The 18,526-nt window shown below is 53.6% G+C and overlaps 1 protein-coding gene across 6 annotated transcripts in view; it reads left to right on the forward strand.

Annotated features, from left to right (window-relative positions):
• The window catches only part of CCDC13 (coiled-coil domain containing 13), a 51,414-nt gene that overhangs the window by 14,701 nt on the left and 18,187 nt on the right, over positions 1-18,526 (forward strand). For all 6 annotated transcript variants that reach the window (XM_032861059.1, XM_032861057.1, XM_032861062.1 and 3 more), the window contains 8 exons: positions 173-321; positions 4,121-4,263; positions 5,894-5,983; positions 9,865-9,981; positions 11,169-11,273; positions 13,412-13,573; positions 16,304-16,480; positions 17,932-18,138. In XM_032861059.1, coding sequence (XP_032716950.1) covers positions 173-321; positions 4,121-4,263; positions 5,894-5,983; positions 9,865-9,981; positions 11,169-11,273; positions 13,412-13,573; positions 16,304-16,480; positions 17,932-18,138 — 1,150 coding nt within the window. The remainder of the gene's footprint in view (positions 1-172; positions 322-4,120; positions 4,264-5,893; positions 5,984-9,864; positions 9,982-11,168; positions 11,274-13,411; positions 13,574-16,303; positions 16,481-17,931; positions 18,139-18,526) is intronic.

Below are 18,526 nucleotides of genomic sequence, written 5' to 3' on the forward strand. Positions count from 1 at the left end.
GTCCCAGAACCCTGAGCAGAAGGCAGAGGTTTAACTCCACTGAGCCACGCAGGCCCGCATCGTACAGGCCCGTTCTTACCGCCACCTAGTGTCTGGCCGGGTACAGCACACCTGCGCGGCAGAAGCCTGACTCCCGCCCATTGCTCCCTGTAATTCTGCCTTTCCCTTGTAGGATGCTTGAAGATGAGGTTGCACACCTTCGAGAGCAGCTCAGGGAGACGGTGGATGAAAATGGGCGATTGTACAAGCTGCTGAAGGAAAGGGACTTTGAAATCAAACATCTCAAAAAGACAATAGAAGAGGACAGATTTGCCTTCACAGGTAGCCATAGCATGGCTGTGAAAATCCGCACCCCCTGCCCCCCGCCCTGGCCGAGAAGTCCCCGTAGTAGGCTCAGCCGCCACCGCCACTGTGGAGCACCCCTGAACAGGGCAAACAGCAGGTTGCAGAGGGCAGGTGCTCGAGAGACAGTGCCGAGGGCCAGCTTCGGTCAGGCTTGTCCAGATGAGGGCGGGAAATGAAGCAGCGAGTGGAGGAAAAGAGCAGGCCACAGAGGCCAGTGTGCCAGGAAATGGGAGTGCGAGAACAGCGGGGACAGTCAGCAGGCTTTCCTGGCAGTGCTAATGGCCCATCTAGGACGCACAATAGGTGCTCTCCATAGGTGCTCACGGCATGTCAGTGGGCTAGTGGGATCCATTCTGAGCCACCCAGGTGCCCCTGGAATTGGTGGAGACTTAAGCAATCACCAAAGCATTGTGTTTGGCTCAGACATTGCATTTGGTTGTGAAAAAACCCCAGTGAAAGTAGGCATTTTCCCCACAGCATGTGCTGCCACAGAAAAGTGGATGGGACAGGGAAGGTAGCTGTTCTGAGGGGATTTCCTAGAACCCTGGAGGGTCTAGAGTGGGGCTTGCCTTCAGGTGGGGCTGGACTTTGGCTCTGTTGGTAGGGACGCTGGCCTGTGGTCCTGGAGTTGACCTTAGCTCTGTGGGTGTGGGCTGGACATTGGCTCTGTGGTTATAAGCTAGATCTGGTGGGGACTTTGGCCCTGACTGTCCTCTATTCCATCTATACCCATTGAGCAATTCCCAGGTAGCTGACCAAACCAGAAAGTTGGTGTAACCAATCACAGATAACAATGGGCCTCCACTGCCATCTGCCAGGGAGTCCCTCCCTGCCTTCAAGAGCCAGTCTCTTTAAGTGTGGGTGCATACAAAGCACCAGTACTGAATGAAAAAGCAAAGGGAATTTGGTATCCTAAAGGCCCTGGGTAGCCCATTGCGTCTCCCTCCATTCTTTGGAACTCTTCTGTCTAAAACAAAACCACACTGAGAGATGGAGTTGTGAGACATAGAAACACACCCAACCTGGCTCGAGCTCAGATGTGAAGGGGCAACTTGCCCTTGGACAGGGCTCTAGAGAAGCCCATAAGCTGTAGGGGGAAGCACAAGATGCTTCCTCACCCTGGGAGACTGGGGATCTGGGGGCCCCTCCCTCTTGCCCAGCCTATCCCATGCTCTCTCTTTGTCGACTCTGCCTGCTTGCTCATGGCCTCCTCTGATTCCCAGCCCTAACACTTCCTCAAGACCGCTTGAATCCAGTCCTTGCTGTGCAGTTCCCATTTCTGATTTCCAACCTCAAGTCTGGAAGAGAAAAGTCTGATGGGCCTGGCGCATGTTTTTAGACCAGGCCACAAGGAATGGGCTGCTGACAGCTTACAGACTGGTTTTCTTTTAGCTGGATCTTTGGTGATTGCTTTAATTCTGTTTTTTTAAAAACTCTATTTCTTTGTATGAGTTTTTAGTGATTGCTCAGGTGAGCACAAGATATGTACCTTTTCACAGTCTACTTAGAATTAGTATTTTGCTGCTTCAAGCAGAATGAAGAAATGACCACCCTATCGATCCCTTTGCCCTCCCCTGTAGAATGCAGCTTTACACATATTGTATCTCTATATATTGAAAATCCCAACAGTGTTATATTTGCTCTCAACCATTACACATAAAAAGCCTAAGGAGACACAAATAGCCTATTATATTTACCCATATATTTAGCATTTTTGTGCTTGTCCACTCATCGCTGCCCCCTTACCATGCGGTTGAAGCTTCAAGAGTGGGGTTTAGGAAAGCCGAAAAAAAAAATTTTTTTTTTCTTATTTTCTCTGAGTCCCCCTTCCTTCCCTTTAGACTAGAAAGGGCCTAGTAGGAACACCTGGGTGGCTCAGTCAGTTTAGCATCTGTCTTTGGCCCGGGTCCTGATCTCAGGGTCCTGGCATCAAGTCCCCCATCCGGCTCCCTGCTCAGCAGGGAGTCTGCTTTTCCCTCTCCCTCTGGCTGTCTCCCCAGCTTGTACACTCTCTCTCTTTCTCTCTGAAATAAGTAAAAATCTTAAAAAAAAAAAAAAAGACTAGAGAGGGCCTCTCTTGGACCTCTTCATGACCTCTAGTTCCGGGATTTTTGAGTCCTGGAAGGAAAACATAACCCAGAAAACTCGCTGGTGGGCCACGTGTACTTCTAGGTCTGGCTGCCATCCCCATGTTCCGAGCCCTTTCTCTTGAAGCGTCCCCAGCCTCTTCAGCAGATGGAAGATGGCCAAGGGCAGCCACTCCTAGTTGCCCTACTCGGTGCCGGGCCCAGGCCATCAGCAGCAAGCCTGGGCTGAGTCGCCTTGAAAGCCATCCAGCATGCTTGTTTACCTTCCACCAGTTGTCACTCTCAGGCTGTTCTGAGGCTTGTGACAGTCATATTAAAAAGCAGGCCTAGAAAGGTGCCCCTGCCAGTTACCCATTGCTAGAGCGTCAGAAGCGTTCAGAGAACTTGCAGACCATCTGACCAGACCTGCCATTGCACAGCTGGGCTGGGGGCTCTCAGGCTGTCCAGTCAGTCAGTCAGTAGCCAAGCTGGGCAAGGTCCCATTGCCTGCCATCGGCACAACACCACATCTTTCAACTTCCCACATTCTCATCCTTCCAGCTACCTCTTCCCCAGCCTCCTGCCCTTGCCCACTGTGTTCCAGCTACTCTGCACTGCCTAATGGTCCTCAGATACTCCAAACATATTCCTGCCTCTGGACCTTTGCATTTGCTGTGTCCTCTACTTAGAATACTTTTCCTAGTTGAGAACACTCTTCTTTATGGCTTGACCCCTCACGTCATTATTCATCCAGGTCTCTGTGCACACGGATCTCCTCGGACATGCCTTTCCTGACCACTCCAACTAAAATAGCATCACCCATCCCTCTCACCCTCTTGCCCAGCTTCCCTTTATTTCATAGCCCATGGTCCTCCTGGACATCGGAATATATATTTATTTGTTTTTTATTATCTTTCTTCCCAGCTAGAATGTAAACTCCATAAGTCTTTTTTATTCACCATTAAATCCCTAGTACAGAGAGTGCCCAATACTTGATGAAACCCCAAAAATATTTACAAATGGATGCATGCGTTTGTACTGGTAAGGTGTCACCACAAAACTGTGTGCAGGAAACCAGCATTTAATGTCAGCAGCATTCAGCAAGAAGCATGGATTGAGCTCAAACATCTGGGGTTAATTGGGGCTCAGCAGATCTAGGCCAGGCCTGGCTAGGGCGGTTCAGCTTTGTTCCACGTGTCTCTTCCTCTTCCTGGGCCCAGTCAGCTGGTCTGGCTGTGTTCTTGTGGACACAGTACAAGCAAAAAGAGGGGGAATTAACTGCTCAAGTCCTGTTCAAGCCTCTACCTGTGCCTTATCTGCTAACAACCCATTGGCCAAACAAGTCATTGGCTGAGCCAGAGTCAGGCAGGCATAGAAGGGTCGAGGGGGTACACCCTATTGGCTGGAGGGCATGGCAGAGTCATAGAGCCTAGGGTGTGGATATGTAACCCTGTCATTGAGGAGGACATGAAGAATTGGGGCAATAAACTTACATCCCATAGAAGTAAAATGTATACTTTTCTGAGCAGCTGCATTTCTACTCATTGGAGTTGGGTTTCAGGGTTCCCAGGTACGTGATCACTTGCCTGAGGCTCTGCCCTTCCATGAGTGTTCTAGCTTTTAAAACCCTGGAGCCACTGGTAGTGTGCCATGAGTTTGATGTGTAGGCATGTGTGTTTCACTGACCTCTCTGTTTTACTTTATTGTAGGGACAGCCGGTGTGGCCGGGGATGCGATTGCCACCAAGATTGTGGAGCTGTCCAAAAAGAACCGGGTACTGACAGCAGAGTCGGAGGGCGCAAAAACCAGAGTCAAGCAGCTGGGCAATCGTGTCCGGGAGCTGGAGCGGGAAGTGAGGGGCCTTGGTCATTTTCTTGCCTCCAGAGGGGACTCCCAGGGCCCTGGTCTACTCCTCCAGGGAGGGAGCCACATGTAGATGCTTTGGGTCCTTCTGAAGGGCTGGTGGGCCGGTGTTTACAAAGAGTTCCTCAGTCTTTGTCATGTCCTGAGAGGCGGGGAAAGTGTGTCTAGAAGCAAGGGGGGACACAGGGCACAGGGAGGCAGCCATCAGGGTGGTTAGGACTCGGATCTGGAGCCTGACCACCTGGGTGGGAAATTCAGTTTCATCACTAACCTGCTTTGTGACTTCCAGTAGGTTATAAACGCACCATGCCTCAGTTTCCTCCATCTAACACATACAGTACTAACAGTACTAACTGTAAGGTTTTTCCGACCATTAGGAGATGTAACAGTGTAAAACGTTTCAACCTGTGCCTGGCAGGTAGCAAGCACTAGGTAAACATTTGTACCTAAATTAACAGGGATCCTTGCTAGTGTGAAGTTAGACCCGGAAGCACTCCAGCAGCTGGTCTCACTTTTGCCATCTTCCTCTTTCTGCTGCCTCCTCTCCTCCCACTGCTAGTTACAGACCCCCCTCCAGTCTTGCAAGGACACAGCCCAAGTAGTTCATGATACCTTTGGAGCTGGGATGGAATCCACGTGCTACAGAAAACCTATGTAGCTCCCTTATATGGTTTATATTAATATTTATTAACTTAATAATAATATAGCTATATTATATTAGGGGGCTTTCTTGAGTCACACAGCACACAGTGGTGCCTCATTGCGACACCAATTCTGTGACCCTCCACAGTCCCCCTCAGTTGTTAAATGCTGCCACTGAGTTAGAACTTCGTTATTCTGTAACAGATGGTCTGAGAACCACCTCAAGCTCTGTGCCAGGCCCTGTGGGGAGAGCAGAATAGGCATGGGCCTTGCCCTCCTCAGAGGCAGACCCAGCACCGAGGACCCCTTAGAGGAGGGGATGCACACAGTGGGTCCCTGGAGGGTGGGAAGGGGCCACACCGGCAAAGGTGTGGGATGCCCCCTCTAGCCCCCGTGCAGAGGGCTCAGCAGGCACCAAGGCCCTGAGTGGGGACAAAGGTCTGAGAGGAAACCCAGGTGGCCAAGAGTAGAGGAAGATGAGGTCAGAGAGGTGGGAGGGCAGGCCACCCCCGGCCTTGTCAGATGTGGTCTGGTCTTTGGGTGAACAACTGGGAAAGCTTTAAAGGAGCTGTATGAAGCTCTGGGCTCGGCTCCAGGCCCTGAGCCAGTGGGGCAGTTTCTTAGCATCTCTGACCCTGTCTTCCTGTCTACCACATGAAGTCCATTATCCCTTTACATTGTGCCTCCCAGATTGTGGACAGAGCTCCAGGATACGGACCACGGCTGCAGTATTAAGTGTGAAGCTGTTAGTGAATCCTAATGTGTGACTGGGGAGTGGGCCAGACGATCCATTAAACCCTCTCCCATTGCAGAGCTGTTTGTAGGGGCGAGTTCTTCCATGAATGGTCCTAAAGTGAGCTGAAAGGTGAACCAGTGAGATCCAGTAACCACACACCCAGCGGTGACATGGAGCACCGCACTCAGGCCTCACAGTTGCCAAACAGAATCCAATATTAAGTGCAAGGTTTGCTTTGCAGCTGCAGGCGGCTCTGGCCAAACTACCAGCCACAGCGGCCACCGACGCAGGAGCCAAGGCGTCGAGAGCTCAGATGGGAGACAGAGCCTTGGTATGAATCCTCGTCTGTGCTGGGGAGTCTGTGAGGCAGCCATGGGCCTGGGCCTCCTGTCCTCTGCGGAAGTGTAGGCGCCTCTGTCCGGGGTCCACCCCACTGAGCCAATGCCCACCAGTGAAAAGCATCGTCAGCATGGCCATTAGGGAACAGTAACCATGTCTGTGGCCTGAGGACAAGAATGTCCGCAGTGGAGGCTAGTGAAGGTCTAACTGATTCAGTCCCCAGAGAGGGAGAACAGGAAGGGCCCGAGGACCCTGGAAACCTAGGATTTCAAGACCAGCAGGGAAGGCCTGGTCCAAATGGCCTCCCACTCTCAGCCCAGCTGTATCCTTTGTAGCATCCTCACTGGGGAGACATCCAGCCGCTTACTTACCCCAAGACAGGGAGCGAATTACTGCCCAATTGAGCCCTGTTGGGGGTGAGGGGACATTTCATATTGTGAGAAGTCTTCCCTTTCTGGAGCTCTAAATCTACAAAGTTGGGGTGATTGTTGGGAATGGTGGCTTGTTCCCCAGATTCTGTCCTACTCAGCCAGTGAGTAGGGCCTGGAACCCAGGCAATGGGAATTGCGGCCCCATGAAAGGAAGGCAGTGTGACTCTGTGGGCTCCAGGGAGGGGCGTGGAGCCCATGCCAGATAATAAGGAACCTCAGAGTCTTTAGAACAACCCAGGAGGCCTCCCAGTGGTGTTCTTGGGGATACAAGGAGCCAAACCTTAGGACTCCATGTTCAGTGCTCCTTTTCTAGCTCCACCTCCCTTTGCCTACAACTCAGGGTCAAGCCACCGCTCTCCTCTCTTGGGGAGAATTCAGCCTTCAGTCTATAGTGATAGGCCCCCAGAGTTCCCATGGGGGGGAATCTAGGGGGGTGAAGGCTAGTCGTGGGTAACTCTGTCTCATGGCTGGGGAGGTGATAGAGGGGCTCTGCCCTTAGCAGGGGCTGTTCTGTAGAGCTTTTCCTGGTTCCAGGGGACATTGCTAAGCGGCTCCCAGTTTATCCAAAACATTGAGTGTTGCCATGTCCCTGATGAGGCCGCCATTGATGGGAGGATGCTCATTCAGTCACTTTTTGGGCGTGATAGGTTTTTCTGAGCCCTGTGACACAGGGAATCCAAGACAGGGCCTCTGTCCACAAGGGAGCCCAGGAGGGGAGATGAGTAGCCACACCGAAGGGAGGCAGGGACAGGGCCTCTGAAAGAGCCCCAGGGCCTCAGAGTTCACAGAGGGAGCACACCCTCCCCGTGAGGCTGCCAGGAGGTGGGCTGGAGGAGGGGGTCCTGGGGTGGGCCTTGCTGCAGAAGGGGGATGGTGGGGCAGGGCCCTCCAACAGGAGCCCTACAGGCCAAGGCTGAGAGGCCAGGGAGCACTAAGTATCCCTATTCTGTTTGCTAGCTGGGTGTTGGCTGGACAGTGTTTTGCTGCAGCCCTGGAGGGCGGCCTTGACCGACCAGCAGCTAGAGCTGGAGATCTCAACTTTGCTCAGTGGCCGCGGGGAGCTTGGCAGGCTTCTGACAGAAGAGGGGGTAACGGGCGGCAAGCCTCCGTTCAGCCGTACCCTGTGTTTTCCAGGACACCTTCTGGTCAGAGAGAGAACCAAAGCAGCATGCACCCTCACTACCTCATTCAGGGTAGCCCAAGCCTGAACCACACTTCAGAGGTCTATGTGGGGGCCAAAGCGCATTCTAGAGTGGAGCTGAATGGCCTGTCTCCACATGGCGTGGTGGGTGCAGGGCTCCCCGAGGCTGAGCTGCGAGAGCACTGGCATCATCTGTTCCCCCCCGCACTGCATTGCAGTTACTCCCTCACAGAAAATAGCCCAGGAAAGGGGAGGGTTAGGCTCCCACTCAGGTCCCCCACAAAGCCTGTGGAATTTCACTCTGGGCAGAGGCAGCTCTGAGATGGCAGTGATGTGGGGTTGGCCCAGCTGTCCAGGAGGGGAGGACGGGGCTTGGCAGAGCAGAGGGGAGAAGGCTGCCACGCACGTGGGCCCAGCCCTCCCTAGGACACTGGTTAGCCCCTTTGCCAGCTACCCCAGACCAGGCCAGGCCCCCCGGCATTGCCCTCTGACAGAATCTGTTTTAGACAGCATACTTCATGTGCCTCTTGTCTCAGCACTCACAGGCCTCCTGGGCCCTGGGGTTAATATACCCCTGTTTTACAGATGATGCGACCAGGCTCAGAGGGGGGAGTCAGGCCTGTGTTCTAGATCTGTCTGCAATGCGTGCTCTCCCTGTGCTTTGAGCAGGATCACGGTCATCACATGGGACGCTCACAAACACAGCTCCTGCACCATGGCCTGTCAGGGCCAGCGGGCCTAGTGGTACCAAAGGCCCATTAGGCAGGCGGCAGGGGGACAGGCATCCAACAGCAGGGAGCAAGAATGGCAAGCAGCAGTCAGATGCGGGGGTGGAGGGGGGAGGACACGCACATGCACACACCTTATTTTTAAAGATACATTTGTGTTTTATGTAAGTTCCCAGTTTATACTCTGTTCACACTGGGTATGCTGTTGAGCCTTGTGATGGTGCTGTGAAGAAACAGGACAGAGAAGGATTCTTGTATCCATTCCATAAATGAGGAAACCAGATGAGGTCAGTCTTCTCGGACTTTGTGTCTGGTTCCCGTTTCCTTTCCTGGTGATTTTCACCTGGGCTGTCCACAACCTTTGGGGACCATGGAACTTCCCAGACCCAATCTCTGCAGATCTGCCTTCTGCACCAGGGTCCCTGGGAAGATTCTGCGTGTGCCTAGTGAGGAAAGCTTAGAAAGCCACTGCAACACCTACCTGGCTTCCCAGAAGTTCAGCCTACCTGGTCTGTCGGGGCAGGAGCAGGTGGTCTTGGCATCATTGCCTAATGGGCTGCTCCACCCACCCATGATGCCTGGGTGCCAGAAACAGCTTCAAGTGAGACAATCAGCTAGGGCAGGGGAAGGACCAGGCTCCTTCTAACCTGACTCATGTCATCCCCAACTGTCTGTGTGCCCCAGGGCAAGTTACTCCCCCTCTCTGGGCCTTATTTTTATCACTTATGGAAGGGGTTCCAATGGGCTAACTGTGGAATCCCTTTAATACCAACCTTCTGAGAGCCTCAGAAACTTCTAATGAAGACGGAGACATGGGTGGCACATTTAAGGAAAATTTACATCCAAGTAGTTTAAATCAAACATAATTAAAAAAAAAAAAAAAAAGACATGGCTAAGAGTTCCAGCAGGCAGAGTTTTCATGGTTGCTGCAGTTCTTCAAGCCACAGAAACAGAGCATTTGGCAATGAAACTGGGTCCTTATCTCTGCTGTGGGAGCTCCTTGCTAGGAAGGGGAGCTCAAGGCCCAAGCTGATGGTTTCAGGAGAAGGAGACCCCAAGTTAGGGTGGTCGTTGGGGGTTGCCTTCTGTGATGGAACTAGTCTCCTCTTTATTCTGAGTGGAGATGGTTTTGCTGTGGTTCCAGTGTCCTGAGCATAGCAGAGAGAGCCCACCCCTAGGAAGGGTCTGGAAGGGGTGGAGCTTGCAGGCCTCCTCCAAGGACTCCCCCTGGTGGCCACCACCCTCATCCCCGGTTGTGCAAGACTGAGGAAAGGCCTCAACCCCCAGAGGTGGGCTGCCATGATACACGTCCCTGCTCCACCTGTCCCAGCCAGGTTCCCCACCCCCACCCCAGGCAAGAGGACTCCCCCCTCCTCTAGCCTCTGCTTTGCATGCACATCTGGAAGGGGCTGACAACCGAACCCACCTCCCAGACCTTCCTGACGATTCAATGACTTGCAGCACCTGGAGCCCCTAGCCCGGTGCCTGGCACAGCCCTGGGTGAATGGAACCAGGATTGTTGTGATGATTTCATCAATAAGTGACCACTCTCTCGTCTGTCCTGCCCAACTAGCCAGAGACCCCAGAGGTGAAGGCCTTGCAGGACAGGCTGGCGGCCACAAACCTGAAGATGAGTGACCTCCGCAACCAGATCCAGTCCGTGAAGCAGGAGCTCCGGATGGCTCAGAAGGTATTCCAGAGCCAGGGCTCAGGTGTTCTTGTGGGGCTGGGATTGGGAAGAGCATGGCCAGGACAATGGGTTCCATTCAGGAGCACCAAGTGCTGGGCCCTGTGAGTATCATGCTCTGGGCCAGGCTCCAGATCCAGTAACTTCCTTCTGTCAGCCCTTCCTACACACCATTGGTGAGGGGGGTTGCTGGCTGCCTGAGGGGCCCTTGTGGTGCCCTCCCCAGCCCAGACAGAGGAGGACCGTGCCCTCTACCCAGGGAGAGTTCTGTAGATTTCCCTTGAGCTATGTGCGCCCTAGTGGATCCTGGGTCTCTCCTTCATAAGCCACCTTGGACTTCCATAAGCCAGACTTGCCTCCCGCCCTCTGCTCTCTGTAATATTAGGAAATGAATAGGTTGTTTCTGTATTAAAGGCTCCTTTCAAAGGAAAATACTCAGACTTGGGACACAGTCCCAGCTGGTTCATTATTTATTTTTATTTACATAGTGAATTCTCTGGCATTTGTCTTCCCTGCTGGAACCACTCAGACTAGCCAAGATTTCCAAAACAGTGTTCTATTGTGGAAACAAGCGCCAGAGACTTGAGGTGCTAGATTGGTTCCCGTGACAGGCTTCAGGGTCCCAGGGCACCCACTGGAGGGTTTTGTTTCCACCTCAAAGCCTTGAAGTAGGGCCTGTGCCCCACCCTCCAACAGCCGCAATGTTGAAACTTTCTGGAATCAAACATCCCCAGTTGACATTTAGGGGTTCTCCTCGCTGCACGCAGGCATGGCCGCTAGTCAGAGGCTTTTCACAGAGGACAAGGCACTGTGGTAGCATACTTTAGAAGGATCTCAGTTCTAAGTGGCAGGTGAACAAATTGAGGAAGCAGATTTTGGTCAACTTTGTGGTTCACTCATCCCAGAATATGTCAAGACCAGAGGACCCCATCTGGGCACTGTTGGCAGTTCCTTGCCTGCTGGAAGCATCACCCAGAAATGCAGGGGACAAGGGGATGGCTACTTTCCCAGGGACCGCTGCTCCGAGAGCATGATCAGCTGGTCTTTGAAGCAGGAGGCAGGGGCGCAGATGGGAGGCCAGGCCCTCTGGGAGCCCCACGCCCCCAGTGCTGCTTCTGAGGATGCACCACTTTTAGGGCTCTGGTGGGGGCCCTCTCTCCTGGCCTCAGCAAAGGCCCTGCCCTTTTCAGGTTTTGACCAGCGAGGTCGGCGAAGATGTGAATGTCCAGCAGCTCCTGTCCTCCCCGGGGACCTGGAGGGGCCGGGCTCAACAGATTCTTGTGCTGCAAAGCAAGGTGAGTGAACTTCTGCCGAAGGCCCTGAACAGAGGGCTTGAAATACCCCCAGAAAGGTCACGCCACCCCACGTGAGAGACACAGAAGCCTAAAAAGGCCCTCAGGCCCAGCAGAGCATACTTGCAGGGCTGTTGTTGAATATTCTCCCCCCACCAGCCTGATTTTAATTTGTTATTTGATGAACAAGCATTTATATAACACTTACCACGTGCCAGGCCCTGGCGCTTAACACATGCCAAAACCTTTGATTTATTTTACTCTAGGCATATTTTTTCCCCTAGTTCATGTAAATTCGCGTGACTGTTGTACTTGCCGGCTTTTTCCAGTTTTGTCCAGATGCTTGTAGACTTTTGAAAGTTTGAGTTACCCAGTAAAGACTTAGCCTTGTCCCCCTCCTTATGTTCTAAATATTTTGGAACATCTTTAGAGGCTAAAAGCTAGCGCTCTGGAGCCAGACTGCTTGGACTCAAATCCCAGCTCTCAACTCAGCAGCTGTACGACCTTGGGCAAGTTCCTTCACCTCTCTGGGCCTCGGTTTTCTTCTCCCTATACCATGGATAATGATAGGGGCTCTCCCACAGGGTTTATGGGAGGACTAAATGAGTCAATGTGCATAAAATGGCCAACACAGGGCCTGGCGCGGAGCGAACACTGTACAAAGGTTGAATGTGGTTATCTTCTTCTTTTCCCTTCAAGCCAAGAAGCCAAGAGTAGGAATGTAACTTCCCCTATTAGCCAAGCATATGGCCTTCATCCCCAGGGACTTCAAGTTCACAGTTCCTGGGTCGCTTGGATCCTTGGGGCCTCCTGTGGGATCCTTGAAGCCAACACGAAGAACACTGTGACAAATGACCGATGTGTGGCCTTGGGGTTCAAGAGACCCCAGTTTGAGTCTGGCCTCAGTCACTGGTCTACAGTTTCAGTGACCTTAGTTAGACAAGTCACTTCGACCCTCTGCACCTCAGTCTCCTCACCTGCAAATGGAGTGTGTTGTGGGTTAAATGAAATAACATCTGTAAAGTACCCAGCACAGTGCCCGGCCATAATAAGCACTGACACATTAGTTGTTAGTTGTTTTTGTTAAGCTGTGTAAATAAACGATTGAGAGTTTCATACTGTGTTCTCTAATGCTTAAATGGAATTACCACACAGTGCCACACGAGGGCGCTGATAGGTGCTTTCAAAACGATGCCCCTGCCCTTTACTGGGGATCCTAGGGAATTTGGGCCCCGCACAGATTTACCCAAGGTATTCCATCATTTATGTTGTATCAACATGGGAACCAGGACTAGAAGAACCCTAGGAGTTATTCACTTCTACCCCAGTGCAATAAAGCCATTGTTCTGTGGGGTGATATCTACTTGCCACTTGCTGAGAGCCTGTGAGTGCTGGACATTGCTGAGGGCTTCACCCGGGCCATCTTGGGGTTTCTTAAAATTACCTAGCCCTAAAAAGTGCCCATAGGCCTTGTTTAAAATGCAGATTCCCCGTCCTTCCCCTGGAGCTCTAACTTGTTGGTCTGGAGTGGGCCCCAAGATTTGTCATCCCAAGAAGCATCTTGGGGGTTCCCAGACTCAAGACAAGTTCAGGATACTGAATCCTTATAACATTATGTGGGGGGAACCCATTTCACAGATGAGGGGGCCCGAGATTCAGAGAGGTTAAGTAAGCTGTGCACAGTCACACAGCTAGTGAGGCTTTGAACTGGTCTCCCAGCTTTTAAACCCCGCCCTCCCTCTGAAGCATCTCTTGCAAGTGGCCAGGACCCCACATCTCCCAGGGAGTGCACCTGGGCTTGGGACAGAGAGTCCGTCCTTGTACTGAGGTCCTCCATCCTATTCCTCCCAGGTTCCTGGAGTCACATCTGCTTCTTGGTCTCACAGAACCCCTAAGCGAGGGGGTGATTTTTCTCATTCTCAAGCTAAACCTCCCTCCTGTCCTCCCCTGCTTGGCTCAAGATGCCACCTCAGACCTCCCGCCCCCACCTCAGTGCCCCTCACACGGGGATCCTGCATCCACCTTGAATAGCAGCGTCCTCTGTCTAGTGGGGCTTCCTGTCGAGCACCTCAGGGCAGCCCCTGAGTGCCTGAGTCTGTGAGGGCAGACCCCCTGTGCAATGACGAGTTTTCTCCCCTCAGGTTCGCGAGCTGGAGAAGCAGTTGGGACAGACCCGGAGCCAGTCTGCAGGAACACCCCGGGACGAGCTGCCTGCCTATCCAGACCCAAGGAAGCTGTCAGCACAGGAGAAAAACTTGCTGAGGATCCGCAGCCTGGAAAGGGAAAAACAGGAGGGCTGGGAGGTAATGCAGGTCCAGGGAAGAGGTCAGTTGGGCCCACGGGACCAGGAGATCATGACCACCTCTGCAGGGCCCTGAGGCCCATGTGGTCACGAGCTCTGAGCCACTCCTTAGAGACAGGAGATACCTGGGGCTTGGGGGTCCCCCCAGTGCCTCTTCTTCATGTCCTGTCTGTCAATCCAGCTGGAACTGCCTGACTGGGTCATCAGCCCATTTCCTGAGCTTCGGGTGTTCTGGAGATGCTAAACCTGAAATTCTCACCTTAGAAGGAGCAGAGATGGTCAGAGCCCAGAGTGATGATGGCCCAGGGGCAGGGTTAGGTGGGGCTCGGGGGAGAAGAGCTCCAGACTGCTGGAAGCTGGGTGCCGCATCTCCCTGACTATACCAGGAGTGGCAGGAGCCCCACTCTACCAGGCTTGTGCGACAAACAGAATTGATTGGCTTGTGTAGATGAGTGGTATAGAGGTGGCCTAGGTTCAGGCACAGAGGGATCCAGGGATCTGGGGATGTGGTCTTGCTGCCACTTCTTCTGGACCAGCTTCACTCTCTCCTATGGGGACGCCCGGTAGTCCCAGCCTCTCTCTTCCAGCCTGGCCCCCACAAACAAAAGGCTTCTCTTTCCCAGTGGTTCCAACCCAGTCCCAGAATGAAGTGTCCCCTGGCTAGCTTAGGCCATGAGCCCATCCCTGAGCTGGTCATTGCCACTGAGGGTCCAGGCTGCTCTGACCAGCCGGGCTTCAGATCCCTACTCCAGGTCTGGGAGCTGAGTCAGCCTCTCAGAAGTGGGGAGCAGGGCTTTCTCAAAGAAAGTAGAGGAAAAAGTGGGATGGGATGCTGGCAGGTAGTAGGCTTCCTAATAGTGAGGCCTTACCTTTCCATCAGGAGACTTCCATTCGTGAGTGCCAACCCAGGACTAGACCCTGTGTTAGGAACATTGTGACCATGTACACATTGTGGCCTGTAGTATACCCCCAGGATCCTAGATCATCAGGTGTCAGGAGGGAACAGTGGGCCTGGAGAGACTGGCCAGGCCAGGTCCTCCTTGACCTTGTATGCCAGCCAGAGGTTTGGGCTCTTATTTTAAGGAAATGGAGAACCACCAAAGTGTTTTAAGTTGTGGAGGGACATGGACGGCTGTGCATGCTGGAAAGGTCACATGGTTAGGTGGGGCAGGGGCACCTAGGTCAGAGGACACATGGAAGGCAGAGGCAATAATCCACTTGAGACATGACCGAGGACCTGAGCCAAGGCAGTAGGACTATAACCAAAGGCCAGACACCTGCCACATTTGAAGGCTGACTTTACAGGGCTCAGTGACGGGATAGAAAGGGGAGAAGCAGAAGGATTGTGCAGGACTTCCAGTGAGTCTAACAGGTGGGTAGGGGAGACAGGGAGGGAACTCAAGGGAAATGGGAAATTTGAAATATTGGGTTTGAAAATGTTGGGTTTGAGGTGCCCCTAGCTTAGAGTTACACATTCACACAGAACAGAATATATTGCGATCATTGAACCAATTGTAAGCCACAACGTGGGTGGAAGGAAGTTATTCCCTGTGTGTCCTTCCTCTGCCAGGTGACTGCTAGAGCCTAGAGTGTGTAGACAGCAGAGCAGCAGGTAAAAAAGGGTGCCTACGGCAAAGATCGGTGGTCTTTAGGATTCATCATCTACTATTTTTCATTTCTCTAATTCACTTCCACAAGGATCTGAAGACACTTTTCCAATGATAATTAACCCTCAAGACCAAAGCAGATTACATCACCTCTTGCCCAAAACCCTCCTCGGGGTCTCAATCTTGGCTCCTGATGGTTTACCTAATCTAGTCTCTGCCCTGTCTGACCTTGCCCCTGACCTGTCCCCTCTCTCACTGTGCTCTAGCCACACATGTTCTACCCCAGGGCCTTTGCTCATCCTGTCACCTCCTTTAGTCTCTTCTCAGATGTCAACTTTCAGAGAGGACTTCCCTGACCGTGCCATTGTCCTTCCCCACCCCATTCCCTTCCCCAGTTTTCCATAAGCAGAGCAACAGGTAAGCAATGATAACAGGTAAACATTTAACATCTGTCTCCCCAGCTAGGGTGTTAGATCCATGGGGACACACTGTTTTGTTCTCTGCTGTTTTCCTAGCACCTGTAACAGTTTAAAGCACACAATAGCCCCTCAGCTGAGGCCTTATTTGAGAAGGAAGGAAGGAAGGGAAGGGAAGGAAAGGGAGAAGGAAGGGAGGGAGGAAGAAGGGAAGGAGGGAGGAAGGGAGACTCTGAAAGCATGCCCAGCACTTGAGTTGCCCGTTAGTAGCTGACCAGAGCATGGCGCAGTCTGGGCTGACGTGCTGGACACGCGCGGAGGAAGTAAGGCGACACAGCAGGGTGGCCCCTCCCTCTCATTCTGTCTCTTGGTGGGGTGAGCCACTTCTGTTTGAACCCTAGACTTAGCCCACAGTTGGCAAGTGGGGCTCCTCTCATGTCTGACCCTGACAGAGCAAGGGCAGCTGCCTTGATGCCTGTGTTCTTGGGCTGACGGAGGAGTGCTGTCATCTATGAGTGACATCTGTCACGTACAGGGCAAGGCCCCACCTGGCACCCCGGAGAGGTGGGGTCCGGGAGCTGGGGCCCCAGCTCTGCTGCCTTGCTCTCCAGGCTTCAGAAGTCCCCTCCTGTCCCTGGGCCTCACCTGTGAGAGGGAGCCTGGGATCCCTTCATCGTCACTGCCCAGGACTGTCCTTCCTAATTACAGAAACTTGTGGCTGAGCGGGATGCTCTCCAGAAAGATCTTGAAGAACTGAAGAAGAAGTTGGAGGGTGTCAGGTCCCGGAATAAGGTGCTATCCAGCGAAGTGAAGACCCTCAGGAGTCAGATGGGGACCCTGGTGGAGAAGGGCCGGCATGATGATGAGCTCATCGACGCTCTCTTGGTATGGCTCCGCCGCTCAGGCCTGATGAGAGCACCCGGTGCCTCCAACACGGGGCCCCCAACCCGCCCAGAAGCCCGTGACCCGGCCCCAGGCAGAGTGAGCCCTCATAGACCCCAGAGGCCTCCCCCTGCATCCTTCAGAAGCCCATGGCCTCACCTGAGTGCCAGCCCCAAAGCCACGCCCCAGGGACAGGAGCATCTCCGAGGCTGCCCAAGCACGCGTACACATCGCGTTGTGTGGTGTTGGTGCCGGCTGTAACGTGTGAGAGCCTGGCACAGCCACTGGACCTGTGGACCCCAGAAGGGAAGAAGTGGGTGTGGGGGGAGGAGACGGGAGTACACCCTGGGTCATTCCATCAAGGAACGGAAGGGACACCTGAAAGTCCAGAACAAACTCTTGTCCGTGTGACAGCACACAGTCCCTTCTGGGTACTTGGGGTACATGTGGTTCATAAAGGTTCGTCACCAAGACAACCCCTAGGGTCGTCTGTTCTAATCCCCTTTCACACCTGGGGAAACTAAGACTCCAATTAGTTGACTAAGCCGTCCAAGATTGTACAACTGAGTTCAAACCAGGTTGCTCTGACCAGAAGGCCCCCTGCTCTCCTGACCCCTAGCCTGGCCTTTTCTCTCTGGGATCTATGCTGCCCCAGGGTTTGGGTCTCTGAATCCCAAATTTTGCCCCAGGCCGGGGTGGCCATGCCTGGCTTGGCTGGGGGCCCTGGGGTGGTAGGCGGAGTACACCTCTGGGGATACCTCCCTGGGGAACACTAGGCCAGTGGCACCCCCTCTCTGAGCCTCAGCTCCCAGTTTTTAAATAAGCTGTGGAGTTGCATGTCCTTGGCGGTCACTGTGTGCCATCATTCCGTGTTACTGCAGACGGCAGGATGAAGGCTACAGACGAGCCCCAGCCAGGCCATCCACCAGCACTGTGCCCTTGGGCTCTCTGGGCCTCTGTTCCCTCCGTGTTCCCAGTCACTGACCTGTCCTTCCTGTTGACTGTCAAGTGAAGCCTCCAGCCTGCTAGTGTCCTGGGGGCATCTGCAGGAGATGGGGGGCCTCAGTCAGGTGCTGAGGGATCCCTGGCCAGGGGTCCAGGTACTGCCTTCAAGGCCATCTCCCAGCAGAGGGATAGGGTTTCTTCCCCAAATATCTCCCCCACTGGCTGAGGTGCTTTCTGTCGTCCTGAGAGTAACTTCGATGTCCTTCTCGACCCCATCTCAGAGAAGGAAGTTGAGGACAGGACAAGGGCATGGTCCCCACCTGCCTGATGAGTCCCCCAAGGGCAGGCAAGGAAAGTCCTCCTGCTTCTCAAAGGAACAGGTGGCGTCCCACTGTTAGGTTCCTGCCGCAGCAGGGAGTGGGTGACAGAAGGCGGTCTTCCCTGTCCTGCCTTGCCCAGGGGTCATGGCTGACCTTGTCTGTCGTCTGCCCTCCTGCCTGGCCCCGCAGGACCAGCTGAAGCAGCTCCAGGAGATTCTGGGTAACCTGAGCCTGCAGGAGGAGAAGACCCGGGCATCGCAGCGCCACCTGGACCAGCGGGTCAACAGTGAGGTTCAGCAGAGCAGCAGCCTCATCACCCAGCTACAGGCCATGGTGGCAGAGCGGGAGGCCAAGGTGCAGCAGCTGGAGGTAGAGATCGGCCAACTCAGTGTGCAGGTGAGTCGGGCGCCAGCCGGGCCCGACATTGTCTCCAAGCCCCAGCAAGTCCATCTACCATCCAAAGAAATCTCAGCAGCTTCCTCTCCTCTCCACTTATCTTCCCTCAGGCCACACCACGTCCTCCCCAGCGCCGCTCTGGCCCTCAGCTTCCATCTGGATTCCCATCCCTTCTCACATACTTTTCCTCTCTTTCCTGGTTGTCTCCTGCCTCTGTACAAAACCTGTCTGTGGCTCCCGGTCGCCCTTGGCCTCAATCCTTAGGGGTCCAGGCTCCCTCCTGCATCTCCTCACCCTCCCCAGCTGTGGCCCTCATCCTAACAATCCAAGATGGTGGCTGCAGTGCCAGGCTTCACGTTCGTATTCCAGGCAGCGGGAGGGTGGAAAG

Source organism: Lontra canadensis, unplaced genomic scaffold (assembly GCF_010015895.1).
Source record: "Lontra canadensis isolate GAN:19392208 unplaced genomic scaffold, GSC_riverotter_1.0 scaffold20, whole genome shotgun sequence".
Lineage (NCBI taxonomy): Eukaryota > Metazoa > Chordata > Mammalia > Carnivora > Mustelidae > Lontra > Lontra canadensis.